Below are 27578 nucleotides of genomic sequence, written 5' to 3'. Positions count from 1 at the left end.
AAATCCTCTGTCTACTGTCGGCATCAGGCAGAAGATTGACGATTGCGTTCTCTGGTCTTTGACAGATTAAGCGGTTACAGGGCCCTTTGGTTACAATCGACCATCCAATCTCAGTTATGCGGCAGCAAAAAGTAATACAATAGATTTTCTCCATTTTTATTGAGACATTTGTAAGAGATCACTGACAAAAACAATATTGATGATTATTCTGCCCATAAAAACAATATGGTAAGTTAATAATATTGTGAAAAGGAATCTGTTACTTATGAATTGTGTTGCCTCGCTACATTAAATTGTGTTGCTTTTATACATTTGTAAAACATATGACTTGTCCTTATAATAGGCAACACAGCAAATGTGGTTATTCTCCGGGAAAGCCATGCCATGGAACGTTGCACACAAACTAACCAAACAGCGCTGGGACCTAAACTATGATATTGCGCATGACAGGATGAAGAGTCCGTCATATTGTTACCACATAAACACAGCAAAGCCCCACTGAACAAGATGGAAAGGACAAGTTGCGGTTTGTGGTGCCATAAAACATGGCATCCTTTATTATGAACACAAGAAGTCTTCAGGAAGAAGAGGGCTCTTTTCCAACAGCTTCGTCATCGTCATCATCTGTCGCCTTAAGATAAAGACACAAAATAATTATGTTGTACTTCCATGCACCATGTATACAGAGTGTAGTGCTGGGTTGTGGTTAGCTATCTGCAGTACACCTACTAGCAACTTCTGTAGTGGGAAACCACAGGTAACTGCAGAGTACTAACAGATATTATTTATGGATTGCCGCTTTAAAAATAATAAAATAAATTAATAAAAAAAACACACCATTTGAGATTGGCTAGCATCCGGCAAAATCGGACCATATTACATATGCCCTACAGTATTGTGTGTGCTCTTTTGGAGTGGGCCAGATGCACTTTAAAAAAGTGATAAAGTGGAGAGTGATAAACAACCAGCCAATCAGTTCTGAACTGCCATGTTACAGACTGTTTAAAAAGTGACAGTTAGGCTGGTTGTTTCTTACTCTCCACTTTATCACTTTTTGGAAGATTAGTGCACCCGGCCCTTTGTGTGACTGCATACATGGTGGGCCTGGTACATTCTTTTTGCTACTAGTCATTATCAGTGCGCGCTACCACCTACACTACTTGTAGTGCAAAAGAAACACTTCCAAAGCAGATGCGTTTTTGCTGTCATCTGCTTAAGCCTTCAGAAGTGCCGATGTGCTAACCCAGACCTCTGCCTATGTAAGGACGCCCAGCTACATTGCAGCCATACCACTTCAAACACAAGTGTAGATTACCAGTTATTTAAATGCAATAAAAACGACTTTCTGGAGCATGTATAGTTTATAGTACCATACACAATAGACCAGTTGTTCTCAAACTCATTACTCATACCTCTTTCACATTGCAAATGCCGGGTGGCCCTGGGATTTGGACCTGGTTCCGGCCCGGGAGCAACCCAGCATTTGCGATAATGTATGCCCTGTCAGCACCCTGCACTTTGCCGGGCGATGCAGCGGCACATCATGTGCGGCATGGGCAGGAGGAGGAGTAGGCAGCACTGACGCTGCGGCCTCCTCCATAGCAGTGAACGGGATCCGGGTCGCTCGACCCGGGGTACCCGTTCAGACTGCCAAGCAACCCGGCTCTGACCCGTGTAAAACACTGCTTTTACCCTGGGCATTGAAAAATGGCCCTTTCACACTGCACATTCATTTGGGGGGACTGGGCAAAAACCAGGGGTACACCGGGGATATTTGTGCAGTTGAAAGAGATATATCTGACACATTTTAAAAGGTCCAAAGGTGAAGCTAATTATTTCACTTGATTCTGTGAGGAAAACTGCAAAACATGCACTGTGTGAGGACCTGAGAACCGAGTTTGAGAACTTGTGCAATAGACTATTTACTCCAGGAGCAACATCGTTAATGATTTTGTAGGAGCACCGAGCATACCTTGTTGATGATACAGTCAACATTGGGCATGCAGCAGGGGGGGGGGGGGGGGATTGGTCTTAAAAACATAACATAACAATATCTACAAGTTCTTTTGGCTGCTAATTTGCAGAGCCCTGTGACCAGTTAATCGCCACCCGGCCAGAGTGTGTAGCCCTGGATGTATGCTAGCCAGTGCAACAGAAACAAGCTGATCTGGTCCGGAGCTGATGTCACATGACTTCCCATCAAACGCCTGGGCATGCCTGCGTTATGCCCAACACTTCCAGAAAACGTCCGGTTACCACCCACAAAGACAGACTCTCCGTCAATCAACTTGCGTACGCTCAGCAATAAAGAAAAAGCAGATGGAATTTAATCACAGGATGGTCTCTCACTTATGTATACTAGGAGCCATACGCATGTGCAGTCGTTTGATTATCTCCCCCAGTCAAGCGATCGGGTCTGAATAACCCCCGATATTAAGAATATTGTTAGATGGCCAAAATGAGTGATATTGCTTACAATATCTCATAGTGTGTATGGGGTTAAAGGCGTGCAACATAAGCACCTTGCATAGCAGACACTCTCTAATCGCTTACAGAGATTACTCCGGCACCTGAGCTGCAGACAGCACTGTATGCTAATCAGTGATAAAACCGCCACCTGCTGCTACGGGCAGAGAGAGGACTATGAAGGGACAGCTCTAGCATTTGCTTCTCTTATACAATGGCTGCACCTGTCTGCAAAACTACAACTTACCCCTGGGAATCTATACATTAATATACTTGGAACTCCCCTTCTCTTGCACTGCATTCCAATACATCTGATGGAGTGTTGTATGTGGAAGGTGTGTTCTGAAAAGTTCCAGAGACCTTGATTTATACAGCAAGGGCTCCTAGAAGCTATTTATAGTACAGCAATGGAGTGGGTGTTATCTCACAAGAGAAAATGGAATCTTACATACACTTCAGTTTGCATTACAAGGGGACGTTTCCATTAGCCGCGTGCCTATAGTCCTATGCCCTGTGATTGCGGGTTAACATTGATCAGTGGCGGCTCCTACCCACTTTCTTGGGGGGGGGGGGCTGCTGTTAGCTTCCACTGCCCAATTCCGCAGCATGCTCCATCTGTCACCACTGGTGCACACGTGTACTAGCCACAATGTCCTGTTCCTGATTCCCTTGCAATCAGATTAGAAACGGCAAGACACATGGATTAACTCTGCAGTGAAAGGCATGAAATAGTGGGGAATCTTCCCGCATCCTACAAGACTCGCCAAACAAAGGACAGTGTAGGAGGAGGATAGTGACCTCCAGCAAAGTACGGGAGGCAGATAAATGGAGATAGCCATCAAGTGCACCTCAGCAAATAAAAGGGTCTATAGAGAATTTGAGGTGACGTTAATGCAACCCTATAGTACTATATACAATTCTGTGAACACTTGTAAGAAAACACGTGCAACTTCCATCTGCGAGTCCAAAACCCCCTTTTCCCATCAATACAACACCCAACACATGTTCCATCAGTATGTCACCTATTTCTCTGTCTTTTATAGAACATTACCTGAATGAGACCTTTCTTTATTGGCCATATTTTCTCATTTACTCTAAAATCAGGGATTGTCAACTACAGTCCTCAAGTTCCACTGACAGGTCATGTTTTATGGATGTCTTTAACCATGCACACGTCAGCTCCCCAATATTGCTGGGTCAGTAATTATGCCAACTGCGAGAGGTGATGAGATACATTGCATTACGTTTCCTTGAGAGGATCACTGCATTGTGTCCAGACCCATCAATTAAGTGCTGGGCGAATACATCCGACACCCTTTACGGTGGCAGGTGGGTAGCAAGCTCTTTTGGTAAATCGGACAGGTCCCTGGGTACAATAGGCAAAACCGGGCTGCTCTTGGCAGCGTTTAAATGCTGCAGCAATGGCAATCCACTTAACCCAAGGACATTATGGATGGGAAGATGGAGAAAGGTGTGGTGGTGAGATATGGCGATAAGAGAATAAAAAGTGAAAGAAAACATGAATGTTATAAAGATTTGGAGACCGATTCATACAGGCCCGAATTCAGTCCGTCTCCGATGGTGGGGGGTTTACGCATAGGCAAACCACCGCAGTGAGTGCCTTCCGCGAAAATTTAATTAGCTGGGAGTGACAGGCAGGGGCGGTCGCTGGGTTCCACTCAGTGTTTCATGGGCGAGCCCACAAACATGGTGGGTGCGCCCAGAAAAACACTAGGCGTACCCCTGCGAACTGAAGTGTGCCCCTGCCTGCTCGTGGGTGGGCAGATTACATCACAAGATGTCACCGCCCACCCCCAATGTGGCCATCTCCATTCAAATGAAAATTAAGCCCTGGCTTTTTATAGTGAAGAGAGAGAAAAAAAAATCATTCGATGGTGAGAAACCATCAAATGATTTCTCCTCTGTGCGGGCGCATGCTAGTGGGCGTGTAAGCATAACACATCCGCTCGCAGCATCCCAAGGAGACTCGGGCGGCGGGGGCGTTCGGCAGGGCGGCGTTAACCTGATTGCAAGGCAACGAATATATGCAGCCTAGCGAACAGGTCTAAATTGCCCCATTGTGAGGGGGAGGAGAGGGACACACAGAGAGAGACAGACAGACAGAGCGAGAGAGAGAGAGAGAGAGCGAGAGAGAGCGCGAGACAGACAGACAGTGCGAGAGAGAGAGAGACAGACAGACAGAGCGAGAGAGACAGACAGACAGACAGAGCGAGAGAGAGACAGACAGAGAGAGCGAGAGAGAGAGACAGACAGAGAGAGCGAGAGAGAGAGACAGACAGAGAGAGCGAGAGAGAGAGACAGACAGAGAGAGCGAGAGAGAGAGACAGACAGAGAGAGCGAGAGAGAGAGACAGACAGAGAGAGCGAGAGAGAGAGACAGACAGAGAGAGCGAGAGAGAGAGACAGACAGAGAGAGCGAGAGAGAGAGACAGACAGAGAGAGCGAGAGAGAGACAGACAGAGAGAGCGAGAGAGAGACAGACAGAGAGAGCGAGAGAGAGACAGACAGAGAGAGCGAGAGAGAGACAGACAGAGCGAGAGAGAGACAGACAGAGCGAGAGAGAGACAGACAGAGAGAGAGAGAGACAGACAGAGAGAGAGAGAGCGCGAGACACACAGACAGAGCGAGAGAGAGACAGACAGAGCGAGAGAGAGACAGACAGACAGAGCGAGAGAGAGACAGACAGACAGAGCGAGAGAGAGACAGACAGACAGAGCGAGAGAGAGACAGACAGAGAGAGCGAGAGAGAGACAGACAGACAGAGAGAGCGAGAGAGAGAGACAGACAGAGAGAGCGAGAGCCAGAGAGAGAGAGAGAGAGAAACAGAGAGAGACAGACAGGACAGACAGACAGAGAATGAAGATGGACGTCTATATAAACAGCGGTGATAGGAACTATATATAAATTATCATCTGTTGGGGGATGAAAACAACAAGCTCATTTAAAAAAAAAAAGGGTACTTGTGAGTTATCCGGGCGTCCGATTTTTTGATTGTATGCCTTAAGTTAAGGCATACAATCAGATGCGATGCGATATCGCATCGCATGCGACCATCGGATGCGATGACCCGATTTTTCCATAGGAATCAATGTTAAAATGATTCCTATGGAAAAAGGGGTCCTTTTCATACCCCTACTATCCAAGTGGGCATGGAGTTGGATATAAACCTGTGGCGAGCGTAGCGAGCCACCGAGCCCGAAGCGTGGCGAGCGAAGGGTATTCTGTGTCCCCTCGCGGGGCTCGGTGGCTCGCTACGCTCGCCACAGGTTTATATCCAACTCCATGCCCACTTGGATAGTAGGGGTATGAAAAGGACCCTTTTTCCCATTGAATTCCATGTTAAAATGGACTCAGTCCATTTTAACATTGATTCCTATGGAAAAATCGGGTCATCGCATCGCATCGCATCGCATCCGATGGTCGCATGCGATGCGATGTCCCGATTTAAAAATCGGACGCCCGGATAACTCACAAGTACCAAAAAAAGCTATTTAATTTGCTTGTACTAATTACAGTAGGGAGGGGCACTGTCAGGACATGCTAAGACTGTGGCAGGGCATGGTGATAAGAGGCATAAAACCAGAATTACATGCATGTCCTGTGCTACATCAGTCACTGAGGCTGCAGGGTTTTACTCTAGCAAGAGGGACACCTACAGCTGCCTCTATGAACTGCACCATCAAACAATGGCCCGTTTATGGGTGGGTGAAGTTTGCATGTGTTTCAAATCCATGAAACACACTGGGGGCCCATGCCACCATTCTGAACTCTGCACGGATGTGATGTAATGAAACACAGTATTTTTTTTGTGCATTTCATCCCTCCCCCCCACTCAGCTGAATTAGGGACCGGTATGCATGAACATCTGATTTTTTTTCAGAAGACAAACGTGTTGTGTGAGGAGTAAGAATGATCCTGTGGTAAAGCCACATACATATTAGCCTACACATACAGTACACGCTTATATAATATACAGGAGTGTGCCTCTGTTAACACTTATGTTTATTTTGCATCATTTGCTTTTAATCTGCAAAATCAAATAACAAGGGGGCAGATGTATTAAGCCTCAACAATATATAAAGAGATAAATGCAAGGGTGATAACGAGAGATAAACGTCCAGCCAATCACCTGCTAACTGCCATGTTACAGGCTGTGGGGGAGATTCTCTAAACTAAAAATGCAGTAAAAACCCCGTTATCTGTGTTTTTCCGCATTTTGGGATGCCCTAAGCATCCCCCGCCAGGTTATCGCGCCAGGGGGCATCGCCAGAAAAATCTAGCGATGCCCCATAGAAGCCAATGGGCTTCTACCGCGTCCCACCGCCGCACCAACCCACCCCTCACCTGTGTCCGGGCAGCACAGTGCTGTGCTGCCCGGACCTGTGACCTCCTCCTCCCTGCACTATCATCCTCTTCCGGGTGCAGGGAGGAGGGGAGCCTGGCGCAGCAGCGCCGGTTAAGGAAGGGTGGGGAGAGCCACAGGGTCTTGCGGTGCATGTCTTGCGGTAAGGGGGCGCGGATGTTAGAGCATCCCCCCCCTGTGTTTCAAAAGAGTAAATAAGGAGGTGATTGGCTGGACGTTTATCTCTCTTTATCACCCTTACATTTATCTCTTGTTAAGGCTTAATACATCTGCCCCAAGGAGTCCTATTGGGAGAGAAGGGCTATCATTAATATTCCCAATGATAACGAGGTAACTAGTAAGCGGTGACACAGAGAGGCTGTGCGAATACACTTTATATACTATAGTAAAAGCGATGATTAAATTGAAGGATATGTCTCTGCGTTTACTAGATGTTGTTCTGTATGTGAGTGGCCTCAGGATGTACAATCACACAGCTGGTAGGGTTACCTGTTCTACGCCCTCTACCTCTGGGATATAGAACTGCAGCATATTCTGAATTCCGTTTTTCAGGGTGATAATGGAGCTCGGGCAGTTTGTGCAGGAACCTTGCAGCTTCAGCTGAACAATGCCGTCCTGAAAGCCTCGGAAGAGAACGTCGCCCCCATCTTCTTGCACTGTTGGTCTAGGAGAGGGAGAGAGGAACACGGTTATCACATGACGGAGAGCACCCAGCATCCCTCTATACTCCCTCTTCTATCTATCTCTATACGCACACACACGGGCATCTGCAAAGCATCATCATCATCATCATCTACCTTTCCTTTATAAGTACTATTTAGTATGACAAGAAATAACAATTCTTTCAAATAATTGGTACGTAATGTAAGTTACGCAGCCGCGATGGTGTCTGGTTAGGTGTTGAATAATATTCCAGGGATTTATGTTGCTGCTGTTGAGAGATAGACACATACCACTATGGGGTAAATTTACTAAGATGGGAGTTCTATTGCAGATGGGATGTTGTCCATAAGATTTTACTTATTTAGCAAATTTTATAAAATAATAGAATCTGATTGGTTGCTATGGGCAACATGGTATCATCAATAGCCACGTAGAACTATAAACTGTAAACCAGCATCCAGAATAACGGATTGTACAGTTAGAAACGAGAGCTGCAGTGTACACAAGCCTCATAGGGAGATTAGCTTCTATTGGGGACATGTTCCTGCATACTAGTACAGAAGCGCACACACACACACACACACACACACACGTACAACACTGCCAACCACTGCTGTAATGGGCCCCATACACAGCACAATTTTCAGGCATTTTCTGAGCGATTTTACTAAATCACTCAGAAAATGCATGTAAATCGCTGTGTGTATAGCCCACACAGCGATTTGCATGCGCGCCCCCGCCGTTCTGAATCTGCACAAGATTCAGAACGGACCTGCCCGTCAATCAAGAGCAGTCGCTCAGAAGCTCCTGCTCATATGTGGCCTCGGATGTGAGCAGGGCCTTCTGAGCGACGCTGGACGCCGCCCTGATGTCCCACAACGCTGCCCCCCTTGCCACGCCGGACGCCGCCCCCCCTGCTCGCCGCACGAAAGCACAGTACCCGCCGCCCCACCGCCTCCCCCTGCTCCCTCCCCCCTCCCCCTGCTCGCCGTACGGAGACGGAGCAGGGGGAAAAAGACACTCACCCACTCCACAAATCTGCTGCCTACCCGCAGCAACTCCCGGTCTCCCTGTCACCTGTCCTCCTCTGGCGGTACTTCAAGCCGCCTGCCCGCTCACACGTCCCCCTGCTGCTGCAGCTCCACTGCCACCAATGATAAGGCACCCCTATTTATTTATATATATATATATATATATATATATATATATATATATATATATATATATATATATATATATATATATATATATATAAAAAACCACTGCCACAATACAAGCCTATATATAACCACTGCCACCAATACAAGGGTCCGATTCTCATTGCCAACTGTGTCCATGTCGACTGTGTCAACATTCGGATAAAAAAACAGTGAAAAACCCATGTCGACCTTATGACCAGTCGACCTTCCTTATGTCGACCTTTATGCAAATTCGACCTTAAATCAGGTCGACCTTCCTGCCAGTCGACCTAATGGGGTAATGGGGTCGACCTAATGACTGTAGACCTAAGTTCATTCTGACAGATGTACCGATTCCGTGTGTGTGTGTGTGTATATGTGTGTATATGTGTGTGTGTGTATATATATATATATATATATATATATATATATATATATATATATATATATATATATATATATATATATATATATATATATATATATATATATATATATATATATATATATATATATATATATATATATATATATATATATATATATATATATAACCAGCCACCCCCGTGTGAATAATGAAGCATCTGGCAGAATCGCCGATGGCACCCACGGCAAGCGGTAGAGGACTGGGTCTGAGACATAGGTTGCCAGGGCAACCAGAGATGCAGGTGAGGCCACGCCCCCCATGATGCCGAGCTGTCGGCGCGGATGCGCCATGATGACGTCATCGGGTCCCGGGAGGGAGCGTGCACCGTGGTGAAGGGCGCACAGAGTTTGTAAGTATAAAATGTTTTTCATTTTGTGTAGTATTCATGTCTTGATAAAAGGGGTAACCCTGAAACGTTGACAACCTAGCACTGTTTCTCGTGATCATTTACCTGAGTGCCACCCGCATCCCGGACATTTATATCATTCATTTGGCTGGGCACCAGGACTGTTGTCATTCATTTGGGAGTGCCGGAGCCTGTGGTTCTGTTATATATATATATATATATATAATGACAAAGAAGGTGACACTCCCCCAGGCTTTAGTTCAACCCCTTTATTTAAATTTTGAATACTTTTTTTATTCCCCTGAAGTTTCTGTGAGAGATTTGAAATCTGTCATGCTGAATCTCCCGTTATGAATCTCTGGCACAAATCTCTGCGTATGTAGGCCCCATAAGTTCACAAAGGGTAAATAAGTGAATGATAAGCTCCAGTTCTGAAAGCTTTCCTGCCACGCCTGTAATGTATGCAGCTCATTTCTTTCTTATTTCTGTGACCTTTGACCTAGTGACGCAGCTAATGCTACGCTCGAGCAGAGCCCAGGAGCACAGTATCACTGAGCCACCTCCTGCCAGTGTCACAGAAACCGCCGTCACTGGGAGGGCCTGGCATTAGAATGGGATCTGACATTTGGCCGTGCTATTACTAAGAAAAATCTGTATTGCCTACATGATGCAACAAGCAGCAGAGAAAGCAGTAAACTAACTGCACATTTGTATAATAACTATTTTATACAACCAGGTTTTCCACATACCAGAATGATAAGAATACTTGTACTTGAAGTACAAAATGTATATGTCGGTGATACTAGTAGCTTGGGCTGTCTTGGTATCATTGTAGGGCCCAGGTAAAGCAGTGCACTGAGGCAACTACACACCCATTCACAGAAACTAATAATAAAATCAATCACAGCACAGTATACCCCTCCTGTGGTCCTGTCCAATCTCTCTGCATCCTTCCATGCAGTGAATGGCTGTCAGTAATCTGATTGGGGGATAGCTCCCAGTCATCCCCCCAATCAGCTTGCTGGCAGTTATTTACTATCTGGCTGCAAGCTGGGAGGCCCATGCAGAACGCTGCGTGGACGCACTGTTTGTGTGACTACTACCTACACCTGCCTGGAGGCCCATAGAATTGTGTGGTTCTGGGCAGCTGCCCAGTGTGCCCATATGTGAAGATGACCCCCATCCTAAAATACATTCACTAGTATAGAAATATCATCAATCTGACAGATAGTTTGCAATAAATAAGGCATTTGTGGCTCCTACAAGGGATTTACATTCATTAGCACCTTGAAAACAGATCTTCAAAGATGCAACATCCCCAGTCATGCTGCCAGTGTCTCGCTCCTGAAGCTACAACAATCAGTATAAGCTGCTTTCAAACAGCCCTCAGCGATGTCACTTTTGTTTTCTTCTTTTTAGTTCTCATTTGTAGCAGAGGACAAATGATACTAACTGTATAGCTCTGTAATGCGCATTTTAGACTGCACATAGTATCCAGTATTTTGCCTTTTTTTACCGTTTCAAAACGGTAATATGTACGGTCCACAGTGAATTTACCATTTCCAAAAAAAAAACGGTGTTTGGAAACGGTAAAAAAGCAGGGTCCTACACGTTTCGGAACAGTTTCTTTTGCAGTCTGAACAGGTCTGAAATGGTATTTAGAACCCAGCCAGTAGTGAGCACAAGCTGGTCCCACTCTGTGCATATCTAATGAGCAGGACCTGCTCTGTGCAGTGAATATTTAATGAGCGGGTTCCCGGTCCCGCTCCCGCTCATTCCATATGCAGGGGGCGGGGACCCACTCATTAAATATTCAATGCACTGGGTCCCGCTCATTAGATATGCACAGAGCGGGACCTCAGTGGCAGTCCTCAACAGGGGGGAGGGTGACAAATGTGGAAGAAGACACTCCCTCGCTCCATTAGACTATTCCCAACCTTGCAAAACATCAAACCGGCACTGAAAACCCACCAATTCATCAAAGCGTACCCTTCCGCTGCATAACCTAGTCCTGAGGCTGCTCCTCCAACCCTTCTGCTTTGCTTACATCAAGCCACGTCCCGCTTTCTTGCATCTCATGTCATCTGTCTGTTGGCCCTTCCCATTAGATTGTTAGCTTCTAAAAACAGGGCCCTCTTCCCTTGTTTTCAAACCCTTCTTCTCACATCTTGGACAGCTCACTTTCCTACTGTGCTGCCGGCCCCTAGTAGTACGCCGATTACCCCCTCGCATCTAAGCTTTAATTTGTGTTGAATTGTGGTGCTCTTTTTTGCCTGTACTTGATTTTTGTTATTTAATTACTGTAATGTTGAGTTTTGTCTCCCTGTACTGTTCTATTGTATGCCCTCTGTACGGCGCTGCGAAACACGTGGCACCTTTTAAATAATATGTAGTAATAATAATAGAACACCGTAAAGTACATTACAAAGTCTGTGCCAGGCTTATCTGCTTGCACAACACAGGAGAGACCTTATGCCAATGCCAACTGTTTTTAATGTGTAGTGCCCCAGGGTGTAAAATGCATCTCTGGCTCCAGTGGCACACTTCAGAACTGCTCACAGCACAATGGGTAAAAAAACACTGTAGTATACACATGCAATATTATTGCCATTTGGCTCTGCAGCACTGGGCAGAGGGGAAGGTAACATAAAAACATACAATTTTGCAGCAGATAAGAACATGTTGGCCCATCTTGCCTAGCCATCACTAATAACAGTATCATACATGTAAACAACATAAGTGAATATATTAAAATATAATGGCAGGAAGGCCCATGCTGACTTACAATCTAGTGGGAAAAGTCTCTCTCCCTCCTACAATGTTCGGGAGACTTCCATATTTAAGGTAGTACTCCTGTATTGCTGTAACAGCATGCCACATTCCCATATCCTCTCTGCCTTTGTCATAATGGCCTTATCCAGGCAGTGACGCGCAAGTACGGGCCATGGCAACGCAAATCTCATCACCGCACCGCCTGCACCAACCCTCTTGTACCTCCCTTCCAGGACCTCATGGAGGGGAGGTTCTATAGGTCTGCAAGAATCCCCCTAAGCACATAGGAGAAACGGATCTTAGACTGTACACCCTAATTACACACACATCCAGAGGTGCCATCATGCTGGGACTGGTAGTTCAACTAACAAAATAAATATACAGCGCTGATACGCACTTCCACAATATTAAAAGAAACTAAAGTGTTAGTGACATAATAAGAAAGCTAGGGGTTAAAAAAAATGTTGCACAGGTGGAAAAATGTTAGAAAGTGTAATATTAGTAAAAAAAAAAAAAAAAATCATGTTAAAAAGTGCAAAATAAATGTTATATTATTATGTGCCACCCCAATGCAACCCAGTGCCCCCAAATTTATCCCTAATTTAGTACATTTTTTTAATTTATTTTTTCTACTAATATAGCACTTTCCACCTGTTAAACATCTTTTAACCCCTAGCTTTTCGGCTTTCTTATTAACTTAGCCACTGTATGGGGGGTTAGGCACTATTAAGGAGGATTAGAGCTGGGCTTCAGAATGGGGGAAGGTAAATATACTCGCCAGAACCCTGTTGGGATTCTCTCCATCGGGATGCCACTGTGGCTCTTCTGACTGTCAGTATCCTGCCCACTGGCCATCCTTTTGTATTACCTTTTGGGAGGGTATTTATGCAGGATAATGGAGTACACAGTCACTTTACAATCTATGACAGCTGTATTGGGCAGCACCATTGTCTAGTACAGGAGGAACCTACCTCATCATATTTATGCAGACAAGAACAAATGGTTTCTTTAATCTCACAAGTCTTCGTCAGCTTTTGAATAGCAAGGATCTTGTGCACCGGCAAACCAAACGTCTGTATTTTGGTGACCAACATTAGAACATGCACTGGCTTGGACATGGACTGTATGATGCAGCCTTGATGCACAACTGATCCCAAAATCTGCCTTAGATCCAATCATGGCACTACAGTGATTTGCTTTGCAAACCTTCAGCAAATTGTTGCCTTTATCGACCCAAGCAGACGAGAACATAGGCCTTACCAAGGCACCAGCAGCCACATTTTCCCACCCTCTTTAAGTGAGGCAGCACCTAGAACCTGAAATAGTCTGTTTTGATAATGTGCCACCAGAGTGTCGATTCTGGATGTTAACTCTCACTCAGTGGCGTAACAATAGCCCCACAGACCCCGTGGTGGTGCTGAGTAAGTGTGGGTGCCGGAAGTCTGCGGGGGCTATCACTGCTGGGACCTGCCTGCCTGTCTCCTTTGCTTGCCTGTGGCTGGGACCCACTTGTCTGCAGTCCCGGCGCCCCGCCATTTTGTGAGGGTCATTTTTTATTAGCAGAAGCAGTACTAGGCAGGACGGCAGACAAGTAGATCTGTGGGTCCCAGTTACAGGCGCGGAGGTGGCAAGTGAAGGGGTAAGGCAGGGCTGGGGGGCGCTGACGAAAAATTCCGTCGGGTGTTTGTAATTACGCCACTGCTTCCACTTTACAATAGGTTCTAAAGATACATGCTACAGAATAGGTAATCCACATGGATTAACTTTCCAAAAGGGATGTACATATTACTTTCCATTTGATTCCGATCGAAATCGAATTGCTCGGTGCCATATACACCTTAGATTTAGAGTGCACATCTATTTTTCTATTCTGTTCTGCAGAATCGAATCGAAACCATTAAATTTTGAGTAGATTTTGCTTATACTGTATAAGCAAAATCTTATAGATAATATCGAACTGTGTGTACACCACATAAGGTTTAGCCATTATTTCTCCCAGAGTCAGGCATTTTAGCACCATACCTCCAGAAAGATTGTGATCAATGTCTGCGTGTCTCGCCTACTGGTTTTTATGTATTCTTTGGTTACTGTTTATATAAAAAGACAAAACACTACAAAGCAAACAAGTATTAAAAGAATCAATGTTAGCACTGCACTTGTATTTCACATACTGATGTTATGGCTTACTCACGGCTTATCTCATTGGCTTAAAAGGAAAGCCTGGTATTTCCAGGGCTCACCATACAACCTGAGTTTAAGCAGGGAAGACAGAACGGCTCGTAACATGGCTCCTGTTTACATGCCGAACAATATTGCATCCAGCACCCTTACACCGAACCTGCATGTATTAGACAGCCCTGCTGCAATACAGCCGCCTTAATCTACAGGCCGTCCAAATACCACAGCAATAAACTAGGTGAACACCCACAGAACAAACAGAAAACTCACAAGTTAATAGCGACAACAGTGTCATGAATATAAAGCGAGAGATTATAGGAAGGCTCAGGAGTACAATAACCAGGTAGAGAATGCAGTCTGGCCATAGTGATTGTGTGTAATTCAGTGTCATTTATAATGCTGATAGCATATGCGTGCGTGGATAGGGAGAGACACCGGGGGAAATTGACTAAGATGGGAGTTCTATTTCAGATTGGATGTTGCTATCGGCAACCAGTCAGCTAATATCTATTATATTTTAGATGGTGCTAAATAATTAAGTAGTATATTCTGAATGGTTGCCCATAGCAACATCCCTTATGAAATAGATATCCCATCTTAGAGAAAAAGAAAACACTAAGGCCAGGTACACATTAGAGCGAAGGGAGCAGGTCTGATACAGAGCAGGACACATGTGGCTGCTTTTCCATACAGCCGTGGCAGGCTACTTCCTTCAGCCAATAGGAGAATCAGACAGTATATGCCCAAGATCCATTCATGTGCATGTAGAAGTCTGTGCCACTCACTGCTTTTACATTAGCTGTTACAGTCATCAGTATGCGGACTTGCATCCAACCCCATGCTGTGTGCAAAAGATCCCCTGACGCAATCCAATTAATGTTCACATGCTACACTAGAGAACAGAAAGTGACATCAAGCCCATGAAACTCCCATTAAGTAGAACATTCCCATGCCCAGTTACTACCCAGAAAGACCCATTACAAGCAAAGTGTGGTCTGTGGAAGGACAGAACAAGCCGCACACACTACCACACTCTGTCCATGTGCAGATGTCGGATCGCCAGCTTTGAACTCTAGCGCATGCCGAATTTCACAAGATCTGTCCGCAATTCCACTTATTAAACTTGGAATCAGCCCTTCCACACACAGAATGGCAAAGAGAGCTAGATATAGTTTGACTGAAATATTATGAGGTTCCACAACAAAATACAAAAAAAAAACACCCCAGTATATAGTATATAAAATAAAACACATACGTGAACTGTTGGTACATCTGGAGGACAAGTTTGGCTAGCCCTGCTCTAAGCAAAGCCGTCCTCCTCTCACATCAGCAGTACAGGCAACATCTGAGGACAACACTGTAAGCCATGAGCCCTCTCAGTCTAGTGCCTTGTTACCATGTGGCAAACTGCTGATCCTTAGATATTATAGTATACATCACCCCAATGCATACTGCGCCTCATTTATTACCAGCCAGTTTCCTTCTCTTTGTGCAAAATTGCATTCTTTAGTGGGATTTGGCTTAACTCTAAATGATGGCCACTGCGTTAATCTTACGGTCAACCAGAATTGTAGATGGGAATCTTTTCTTTACTATTAACACCACAGCATACTTCTATCCAGTATGAGCACACAGAGCTAAAAGGTGTCCAACTTACCGGATTCTTGTATCCAGAAGTTCCTTGATCATGGCCACCACCTCGTCATCTTCTTCTGATGCAGCTTTAGCAAGAAACACATATACAGGTTAGCCAGACATATCTGGGATTTCTTATTAACCACTAAGACAATGGGGTGTATTAAATCCCGGGTCCTGACTGTCGATCCGGCCCGACAGCTGTGACCCTGGCCCTTTGTCGTTTTGTTCGACCGCAGATCACCAGGCGTCATTCAATGTCCCGTCTGGCAATCGGTGAAAAGGGGTCGTGTCCACGTAAACGGCCATGAATTGTGGAGATTCGGCCGCAATCACAACAATTCATGGCTGAAATTGACAAAACAGGGCAGACTGCTTTTAAATTCAGGCCTGTTCTGTCGATCTGCCTCTATACATGCTGTCGGGAAAAACAGAATTGTACAGGCTGTCGCCACTATTTACCCTGTCGCAAATAGCGGCTGGGATTGAATACCCCCCTATAAATCATACTATGGCAATAAATCAATGAGCAGTGTAACCATTTTTCACCACCTTGTTTTATTAACCCTATGAGTGCCAACATCTCTGTGAGAGATTTTCAAAATATCCACTAAAAAATACCCATGTTGCTCACATTTGTTATATAAATTCAAATAAAGAGTGTTTTTTAAAAAAATAAATAAATAAAAGATATTTCCTATATAAAAAGGTAAACATTACAGGTCTTATGATGGATACAAATGTTTGCTTGTCAATTTTTTTTACACCTATTTTGACAAATTCATTTGGCACTCAAATGGTTAAGACAGAGTGGCGGCAGATACATGAGATGGCAAGGGACTGCCAAGCAACAAAAAGGCCTCACTTCATTTACTCTGAACTTACCCTTATGAGGGCTTAGTGCCAACATCTGATTGTCAGAGAGAATAGCGTTCGTTTAATATCCTGAGCCACTTGGGGTCTCCTGCTTATCGGTTTAGATCAGCTACATTGTATCTATTGTATGACTGCATTTATGTCTAGGAATAAATTGTATCTGCCCTACTTGGCGATATCCTGGTCTCCACTTCCTTCAGATCATCCGTTGGAGATCTGGAAGATGCCTCAATTATTGTGGTTCACATAGGTACATTTATTATTCATTTTGGTATATCACAGTGGTGATTTTGTAAGATTGTCTGCACCGCCTATTCATTTTGTCACAGATTTAATATCCTCACTTACACCAAGGGGACCCAATTAGGGTTGCCCGTCTGATTAGGAAGATTGGTGCAATTGGCAAACAATGCAACGTCCACAATGACAGCAGCTTCCGCTTTGGGGGAACACACATCAACCGGTTCTAGTGAGGGAGCCAGCGCAGTATATTGTATTCTGCGATTCCCAGGAAGCTATAAACAGCACGGATATGTGAGTGGAGTATTCTCATTAGGAAGCGGATTTGACATAATCAGGCAGGCATGTTACACGGGACCTCCAGATGTAAGGTAGGCACACAGTACTGGAAATGGGGAGATCTTATCTCCTATAACACAGTGCTCTAGCCATAAACCAATCTCCTTACCAGTGTCGCCGCGGGGAGCGTCCTCGGACACTACAGGTAAGCCAGAGGAGTAGAAGTCCATTATGGTCGCATAGATGTCAGGCTTGATCAAGTTCCAGTCTTTCTCCTCACTGTCCTATGAGTGCGGTTATGGGAGTCATTATTCAGATATAATGGGAGCAGGGGGGGATTGTAACAGACATTACCTTAGTAATCGTAATGAAGTCTGGCCCAAAGAAGACACTTTTAACACCTTCAACTCTAAAGAGATGTCTGCAAAAAAAGTGAATACTGAATCACATATTCGTTACTATGCCTTATTATTATTATTATTATTATAATAAATTGTGCAAGTATTCTACACAAACACTGAACCCTGTATATCACATAGACATACAACATTATTACAGATCTATTATGCAGAACGCTCAAAGAAATTTAGAGCCAAGATATATAATACGGTAGTTCAGGTAGTTTATGAAACAACGTATAACAGTGTACTGCGTCATACCCAGGCGTTCTGCTGCACATCCAGCTCTTCCAATAATTACACCTGTATAGTCTCCAAATACTGACGCCAGACACACAATGTTCTAACAGAGCATACAATATTTCTAGCTCAGCCATTACATGCAGACAGTTAGAAGGGACGTGCGTGTTCCCCTGTACATGGCTGTGCGTGTTCCCCGGTACATGGCTGTACATGCACCGTTTCCTAATGCACTGCTTTATATTTATGGCTTCCATCTATGCTTTCAACCTTACACTGATATTATTAGGCTGAATGTTTATATACAGTTGCAAAGGGCTATACTAATAGTCCTGGCTAGAAGTATATATTATATGCCCTGAAGCAAGTGGGGGGCAGAGGGTGTGCTGCTACCCTCAACTGTTAGATACTTTCTATCTGACAGAACACTGTACCAATACACATCCCATGCTAGTGCTGGTTACCTGGCCAGAGGAGAACAATAGGCAGATGTAAGGGTTGGGAAATCCATGGTTCTGGCATCCAGAACCGGTCTTCCTGGGATGAACTTTACACTGTTGGGGTTTGGGGTGTCCTGTGTCTGGATAAACATACATCGTGCTGGGGGAGAAGAGAACACAGCAGTCACTGGTGGATTACACACCTACACCAGTCCCTGGACTCACTTGGGCTACTCTGGCCATTATTTGCTCATTTTGTTAATGAGAGACAACAGCATTCAGAAGCATAAATAACAATTCCCATAAATAAACATTGCTGCAGGCCAGTACCGCAAAAACCTAATATTGGCAGAAGCTGAGTAATCACAGTCTACGGAGGGTATTCAATCAGTTACGAATTTTCGGCTGAATTTACATTCAATCCAAGTGAGGATTTTTTGACTACCGGAAAAATCGTCACGGTCTGAAAATGCATGGATAGGCAAATTACTGTTTTCCCCGGATGCAAATTTGACGTTAAAGTCAAAGCTGCATCAGCGGAAAAGCCCACCGAAAACTGCCACCCTGAATAGCCTAGCCAAAAATCCAGACAAGCTGAATACCCCTATAAAGCAAAGAATTACAGTGGGGCACCAGGCATATAGCAATTCTGATAATAGAGTTGTCCATTATTCTTTAAATATAAAAATGTATCAAATCAAAATAAGACTTTTCCCAATAAAACTATTCACCCCTCTCAGGGGGCAGCTAATGCCGTTATAAAAATAAAGGTCTACCTGTAAATACGCATATGATAAAGATATGCAGCAGTTCTGATGTTAAAAAAAGTGCGGAAACTGCAGAAATGCAAAAGCAAAAATGTGGTCTAAACACAATGGAGGTACAATGAATATTCACGAGACGCAGATCATCAAATTACACAGACATTACTTAGCAGCATATCCAATTAGCCATGATGGTATACTATGCGGAATAAACACATTAACGGAGTCATTTAGGTCCAGTTTCAACGTGCTACTTCCGGGTTCTACGCTCGCCACAAACTATGTTAAAAAAAGCAACTTAACTCCATGCCAACATGGATAGTTCATACCTCCACTATCCATGTTGGCATGGAGTTGATTTTAAATAGCACATGGTTTTGCTCATTTTAAGAACACATTTGTACTGTGATCAGATCTGAATAAGGGCCATAATGCAGCTTTTGTTTCTCTCAGCTTCAGAGCAAGTGCAAAGTTGGGGAAAATTATTGTTTTTTCCAGGTAAAAATGGCAGAAACCATGTGACAAATGGGATAAAAGATGTGGGTAATAGATTATTTTTTAATAAAAAAAAATAAACAGTTCACAGATTTTCAAGCGTGTTCCACTCAAAAGTCTCTATGGGGGTGCTCTATCCCCACCGCTAAATAGCAGCGGTCGCCTATTCAATGCTGTCTTTCCCGACAGTATTAAAGCAGCATCTCGACAGAACGGACCTGACTTCAAAAGCGTTCAGGCCTGTTTTGGCGAGAACGGCCATGGATTGTCGAGATCACAGACAATCCACAGCCATTTATGCGTCCACGCCCCCTTTTTTGCCGATTGGCAAGCGGAACATTGAATCCCGCATGCTGATAAACAGGTGAGCTAGCTGAGGATTGGCCAGGGTCACGGCTGTCGGGACCGCCTGACAGTCGTGACCCGGGATTGAATACCCCCCTATATATACACACACACACATTATATATTTTTGTGATTGCATATTAAGATACCTTTCTAAAAGTTCCAAAGAAAACAATAATTATACTGAATCTCTGCGCTTGTTATATCAAGCAAGGCTGATATGGATCAATTGTGCATAAAATAAAACACATTTAATAGATTATAAACCGGTTTATTTATAAAAACAACAAGAATAATATTTTCTTATAGCAACACTCTAATACTAGAACATAAAAGAGTTAGATCATTAGAACTAAAGGTAGAAGGCCTCAAGTTGTCTTATTTACAAACATTAGTAGAAGCTTCCAATTTGAAAGCAAATGCAGCTGGTCCTGTTTTAGGCGCATTGAACAAATCAAGCATATTCCAAAGTGAACGGTGCCTTTATCCTACCCCATGTCCACTGCGGGAGATGCGCATACAGTGGTACCGGCTTGTGTTTTTACCTCTCCTGTTGGACAGAGGTAGCACTGACTTAATTGCTGCTGCCAGTCGGATCAATCTCGTGCAGCTCAGCACGAGCACAGAGAAAGCTCTTTTTTTCTGTTCTGGTCTCCGTAAAAAGGTAATCTATGCAGGGCCGGATTAAGTTCTGTGGGGGCCCTGGACAAAAAAGGTCTGTGGGCACCCCCCTCCCCCCCCCAGATGGAGGCAGCCAAACCCCCCATGGATGAGGCGGGCTCCCCCTTCCCCTGGTACCTGGCCAGTGCGGGGATCTAGCCTTGCTTATGTGGCTAGTACAAATGGTGGTTTACTAAATTTCTAAGCTAAGGAAATGAACACTATATATTTTTAAATAGCATGTAGTACAGTGGCTAGAACTGAATCAGAACATGCCCGTGCTCACTGGTACACATGTAGGATTTACATTTACAGTTATTACTAAGCTAAAGGCCCCCATACACTATGCGATTTAGGCACAGTTTCACCCGATTCGGATGAATCAGGCCGTGAAATAAGCCCAAATCGCACATATAGAAATCCTGTCCCACCCGATGCGCATGCGGGGGATGCCGGCTAACAGAGAGCCGGGCGGAGGGAGTGGCGCAGGGAGCCGGGCAGGGGAGGAAGCTGCTTCCGTCAGCGGGAGCAGGGGGCGGCGCAGGGCACCAGGGAGTCGGGCAGAAAAAGACGCTATCGGGCAGCAGCGCATCACCTGCAGCGCCCCAGGAACTACATGTGATAAATTGCATGCGATTTATCACATGCACAACCTTGGCACATCAAGTGCGAAATCGTGTGTGTGACCCCTCCAGGAGAGCTGTCAGGATGATTAGGTCAGACTTGTCCTTCGGACGAGTTGGCCTAATGTGTGGGGGTTTTAACACCACGCTGCCAAGTGCAATCAGCTACATTTGGTAAAGGGGGGAAAAAAAGCAGCAGACTTCCTGTATGTAGACTTACTAATGTACTATGCAGGGCGACGTCTAGCGACGGATGTAGATTTAGTCATGTACTATGCAGAGCGACGCCTAGCAACTGGTCAGCAGTCTGCACTCAGCTACGGTACATATCAAGTGTAAACAGGAAGCAATGTGACTTTTATTCAATCAACTTATTTTATTGAGAAAATCAATTCACATGGTCATAATATCCTGTTATTGTAAGTGCACACACAGTCAGATATTGTGCAGTGAGAAAACACCCAGTTGTAATAAGCAATGGTAGCGAGCTACCTGGCACACATCCATTACATAGGAAGAGCCGGCTCTTACAGATGATCTTCTCTCCAATGGATTTATTTACTAAAATTGGAGTGCTACTGAAGATGAGATGTTGCTATGGGCAACCAATCAGATTCTATCTATTATCTTCTGAACAAGAGTTTTTAAACTCGGTCCTCAAGACCCCACACAGTTCATGTTTTCCAGGTTACCCGGCAGGTGCACAGGTGCACTCATTACTCATTGACACATTTTAAAAGATCCACAGGTGGAGCTAAGTATTTCACTTGCGATTCTGTGAGAAGACATGTAAAAAAATAACTGTGTGGGGTCCTGAGGACAGAGTTTGAGAACCTGTGTTCTAAAAAAGTGCTAAATAATATTCTAAATGGTTGCCCATAACAACATCCCATCTTCATTAAAACTCCCATCTTAGTAAACAAACCCACAAGTGTCAGCGGTAATGTCACCAACCCGGCAATAAACGGTTGCCAATCTCGACACGGGTCGGACCCAGGATGAACCCATGTACAAAATCTCTCAGGTGTGACCCAGCACAGTGGTGTGAAAGAGCTGTTCGTCTTTACAGGAGTAAGAACCAGGGGTCTACTGAGTTATTAATTAGCCACAAGGTAAATCTAGGCCACCTGAACTTGTATCCAAATGGTCAAATCTTTCTCAATCTAGAGGAGGAACTTCCACAAGATACATTATTTAGAATACCTGGATGATGTAAAACTTTCCGTGACAGCTGAGGTTTCCTTGCAGCAAATGGGTAAAGTGTGTGCGTTGCAGTAGTGTAGGATTCAGTTCGCAGCAGAGAAAACCTGATATAAAAAGAATGAAAAGTGAGCACAGTGTATGCATCACAATAAAGTAAGTGAGACAGCATAAACCATGTATTGGTACTTGTGTATTATCACGGTGCCCTGTCAGAATCAGCGTAGTGTTCCCGCGGCCAGTATAGTCAGCATCCCTGTCAGTATCAGCGCTGTGTTCCCGCAGCCAGCGTAGTCAGTAAGTTTGCGGCTAGCCGAAGCTTACGCGTTTCGTAGTCAGCGCTTATTACATTGTGTGGGAACCATTGACCATTACGCGTCCTGCCGACCTGTTCATACCCCCACTATCCACATTGGCGTGGAGTTCATTGTATAAAGTGTGGCGAGTGCAGCGAGTCACCGAGCCCGAAGCGTGGTGAGCGCAGCAAGCCCCGTGAGGGGATGCGTATTACTGGACGTGTAATCCGCGTCCACTAGCCACGCCTTAGGCTCGGTGGCTCGCTACAGTTTCGAAAATCAACTCCACGCCAACGTGGAAAGTGGGGGTATGAAGAGGTCAGGAGGACGCGTACAGCGTCCGCTTGCCACGCTTCGGGCTAGTGAGGATGGTACTTCTTTACTTTCACGGCGCCAGCATGGCGCCGCGCTACTTCCCGGTTACGCTCGCCACAAACTAAGTAAAATAAACGAAGTTAACGCCATGCCAACATGGATAGTTCATACCTCCACTATCCATGTTGGGGCGAAGAGTCATGAGATGAGAGAGAGTCGCACTTGATTTTCAATTATTTATTCAAGTATTTGTTTTTACTTTGTGTAACGTTTTCCTTTAATATTTTGTTTACTATGTTTCTACCATGGACACAGTTTATTATATGAAAATGGATTTTATCTTAATCGTTATTTATATTTTATATTGTTCGTTATCACCATACACCCAATTTATTATTGTTAAACTTATGGATGATATACTACAATATTAAGGTTAAATGCTGAATCATCTACGTATGGGTGTTCACAACCTTAGTTTGAATTACTGTCTTGACTTGTCAATTTTGTTTTACTGAAAATGATGACATTGTACAACCTGCACACCTATAAACTGTATTCTATTGTCTATAATACAGTGCCTTAATAAAAACCTTTTAGAAAAGTAAAGGAGAAAAGTGTGAAGAGAAATAATATATATCTCTCACTCTGCTGATGCAGCTATATTTATGTACCTCTACTGTATATGACTGCAGATCACTGTTCTCTGTAATTGGGCGCTGTGGATTGCTTGTAGCACCATATAAATAAAGGATAATAATAACAATCACTGTGTGTTGTGTCTTAAGGTTATACATACTGGGCATCTTTCAGCTGAAAGCAGCTTAATTTACTCATCTGAGTGATGAGTGCTGATGGTATCATCGCTGGCCCAGCCACTCATCTTCTGGTATTACCAGCAGATGAGCGGCAGAGTGGATGGCTTGTCACAGCCTGGAAAATTGCCAAGACGGGTGTGAAAAATGCACAGTGTGTATGCAATGAGCATTTTTCATCCCGATTTTCCTCATCATCTCTCACCATACACGATGGGCAAAAATGTCCAGTACTGTATGTTTGGACCTTTATTTCAAAAGTCCTCAATTTATGAGGCACAAGTTTCTCAAGAAAGGACCATTACAGCACTAAAAGAGAAGTATGACTGATTGAGGATTCACATGTTAATTGAGTGATAATACCCGTTATTTCAAAGGTATGATGTCTTCAACCAAAATTATGTTGTTAGTAGAGACCTGTATTAAAAATTTCACAAGCAGGGGAAAAAGTATAGATCCCAATGTTTCTGAGATGTCGAATATCTTATATGCTGGTAAGTAAGTATCCAAATTTTTCTACATCAGATCTTCTTCACTAGTAACGTTACCAGTTCAGTCAGATACAAATGTATCTCTTTGCATGCATACAGTGTGTCCAATGATCAGTGATACAAATGTATCCGTGCATAGGCACAGTGTCCGATCAAGCAATAGCTCCACCTAGTGTCATACTGTGTATTAGTCCCTCTTGAATAGCATGACTAGGGTGGCCAATGGCGGGATCAGGATCGGCGGGATTTGGCCCCAAAATTGCCTGGATTTCAATCCTGTGAATAGAAACTTGCAGTCCAGTGCCGGGCAGCATCTAATCGCCCACTCAGACTCTGCCCAGCTGTTCCCGACTGCGGGATCTTGCTCTGCGCCGTGTGACATGGTCAGAGGTTACACGCGCAGACCGCACCACTGCACCTGTCCACTCTGCTGCCGCCCAGCGGCACAGGGCTCCCCCGCACCTCTGCCGACTGCTGCACTCCTGCCTGCACCACCACCTAGTGTTAGAGGGGCGGGTAAACCCGGGATTGCGAATTTTTCGATCCCAAATCCCAGGATAGAAAAAATGCCCCAGGATTGGAATCCCTAATCATGAGTGTGCAATTTTCTATTTAACAGCCTTACATGCTGTATTTTAATGCACACTAAGGACTAAAGGCCCTAACTGTGTGGAGTTTGTATCTTCTCCTCGTGCGTGGGTTTCCTCAGGGTACTCTGGTTTCCTCCACACTCCAAAAATATACTGGCAGGTTAATCAGCTTCCAACAAAATTATCCCTAGAATGAATGTGTGTGCATGTAATGTGGTAGGGAATACATTTTAAGCTCCACTGGGGACTAATGTGAATATTCAAATATTCTTTGTGAAGTGCTGCAGAATATGCATGCGCTATATAGATAACTGGTAATAAATAATGGGTTAAAATTCCCTTAGGCAGGTGACATTTTTCTTAAAAGGCTGGTATGAGCTCTATTATTCCACCATGAATTGTAGTTCATTCAAAAATATTGAGGAATATTTAGTCTATGTGTTTAAACTGACTGAATATTTATTGCGCCACTATTGTGAAGACTATGGCAACAGCTCATTAAACCAGCTTGTCACTAATATCACCACTTATATATGGCAAATTCATTGGATAAATCTACATCCCTCATTACACAATACAATGTATTAGATATTAATACCTTTCTGGGCCATTAGTTTATAATATAATTGTTGCTGCATGTCTCCCATATTTATTACATCAAGCATACAGATTTTTTAATAGCCTATGATTGATTTATAGAAGAAGAACTGCTGTGGTCATAGTCATGTATCAAGTGTACTGTGGGCTGACGTTGTATTCGCTCGATCAATCATGTGCCATTCAGCTTATACACACACAATTTCAATTCAGGCCGTGTTCCCTCCATGTGAATACTTCAGGAGGATGTTTGTGCAGCAGTATATCTGAGTAGAGCCCACTAAGAGTGGTATTTACTCCAGCCTCTGCCACATGAATCCTATTCCTGCATGTATTATAGACACACAGGGGGAAATTTACTAAGATGTGAAATACACTTCACAGGTCATGTTGCTATGGGCAACCAATCGGATCCTGTCTACTATCTTCTAGAGGGTGAAAAAGAAATAAGCTTCTGATTGGTTGTCAATAGCAACATGACCTGTGAAGTGTATTTCACATCTTAGTAAATTTCCCCCACAGTGTTGTTTATGAGGGGAGAAAATCCCACTGCAGGTGTGGATCAATTCAATGAGTAGAATATCTTTATTTGGGCAACATAGTACTCTGTATTAGAGTACTATGTTGCCCCAAAATGTAGCAGTCAATATAAGTCTTTTTTTTGTTGTTAGAACTTAAGTTACCTCCACACTTCTGATTGTTATTACGAGCTCCTTATGTCAATCCTCAGGGCCCTTGTTGTGTAAAATTTGTATTAGGGGTGGACATCAGATGTGATGGCTACTAGCCACTGCAGCTCAAACCTCCCAAGTGCAGTGCTAAAGTTCCCATTTGTCTCCACTGCACTGAAACCATAATGGCTGCTGAGCATCGACTTCTGATGTCCATTTCTACCTTGTGGCAAATATAGTCACTGACTAGCTCTGAAACACTTCCGAGATGGAACCTGGCAACGTAAACCTTTGCGGGGACCATCAGTACAGTGTGTAACATTGGCTGGGACAGCTGCTGATCAGACCCGCTCCGCCAGCCCCCGTATAATAATTAGAACACAACACCCCCCCCCCCCCCACACACACACACACAAAAAAAAAGGATATGGAATGCTCATATTCAGTAAAGTAAAATGTCAATATACTCTAGGCCCTTTCACATTCTATCGTTCCAAACTCAATTATGCCTTACAATTAGGCCATTATTGTTTATTATTATTATAAGCACTATTAGTTAAAATAACAAAGAATAATAATGCCTCCACCGCATGACAGGTCATCCTGGAACATGTAGTTCCACAGAGAATCCGGGGTCTGCAATGACAGGTGCCTGTCTATATTATCCCGGTACTCCCCTACCTCCACTCCACCTGTGACACGGACCTCTTCTAGTAATAGTCACGTCTTACCCCTTTCCGAGGCTTGCTGCGCAGCACAACCACCTTCCCATGGGCGCCGCCATCTTTGTTGTTCCTTTCTAAGGCCCCCCGGAAAGTCACAGGGAAGGGCTGCCCCCGGCTGTGCCTGTGTGATTACTGCGCTGCTATGTGCAGATATATTACCAAGCAGGCAGGGCAATGCGGGACCGGGGAGTGGACTGGTGGGAGAACAGCAGCTGCCACCAGCGATCATTCAACTCCGGACCGGTCACTGACTGTCCAGGCCAGATGTGACTCATCTGCATCATGTTCTATATCTACGTACCGACACGGCTGCTTGCTGTGCAATAATAATAATAACTGACCATCTATCGCAGACATTCCCAAGCACGGTCCTCAAGGCACACCAACAGTACAGGTTTTAGTGATATCCAGGCTTCAGCACAGATGGTTTAATTAGAATCCCTTAGATACTAATTAAGTCGCCTGGATATCTA

The 27578-nt window shown here is 44.3% G+C and overlaps 1 protein-coding gene across 3 annotated transcripts; it reads right to left on the bottom strand.

The window, feature by feature from the left end:
• Window positions 1-142: 142 nt before the first annotated feature.
• On the bottom strand, window positions 143-27265 carry NFU1 (NFU1 iron-sulfur cluster scaffold). Of its 3 annotated transcripts, none has more exons than XM_083184554.1 (8): window positions 27112-27265; window positions 22612-22715; window positions 18546-18681; window positions 17798-17864; window positions 17613-17727; window positions 16071-16134; window positions 7339-7513; window positions 143-631 (listed from the first exon to the last, which is right to left on the bottom strand). In XM_083184554.1, the coding sequence occupies exons 1-8, from the start codon at window positions 27162-27164 to the stop codon at window positions 578-580; spliced, it is 768 nt and encodes a 255-aa protein (XP_083040680.1). In that variant the 5' UTR covers window positions 27165-27265; the 3' UTR covers window positions 143-577. The 3 variants fall into 3 exon arrangements, with proteins under 3 accessions (XP_083040680.1, XP_083040683.1, XP_083040682.1); XM_083184557.1 differs by having other exon boundaries at window positions 27086-27233; XM_083184556.1 differs by having other exon boundaries at window positions 27062-27189.
• Window positions 27266-27578: the final 313 nt, after the last annotated feature.

Source organism: Crinia signifera, chromosome 4 (genome assembly GCF_055691185.1).
Source record: "Crinia signifera chromosome 4, ASM5569118v1, whole genome shotgun sequence".
Taxonomy (NCBI): Eukaryota; Metazoa; Chordata; class Amphibia; order Anura; family Myobatrachidae; genus Crinia; species Crinia signifera.
Note: the sequence above shows the minus strand (reverse complement) of the source record. Positions and strands in the feature narration are given on the sequence as shown.

Coding starts and splice junctions, on each gene's coding strand:
- NFU1 (XM_083184554.1), bottom strand. CDS start 27,164: ATGGCGGCGCCCATGGGAAGGTGGTTGTGCTGCGCAGCAAGCCTCGGA. Junction 22,716..27,111: donor GCAGCAAGCCTCGGAAAGGG/GTAAGACGTGAC, acceptor TTTTTATATCAG/GTTTTCTCTGCTGCGAACTG. Junction 17,865..18,545: donor TATTGTTCTCCTCTGGCCAG/GTAACCAGCACT, acceptor CTTTTTTTGCAG/ACATCTCTTTAGAGTTGAAG.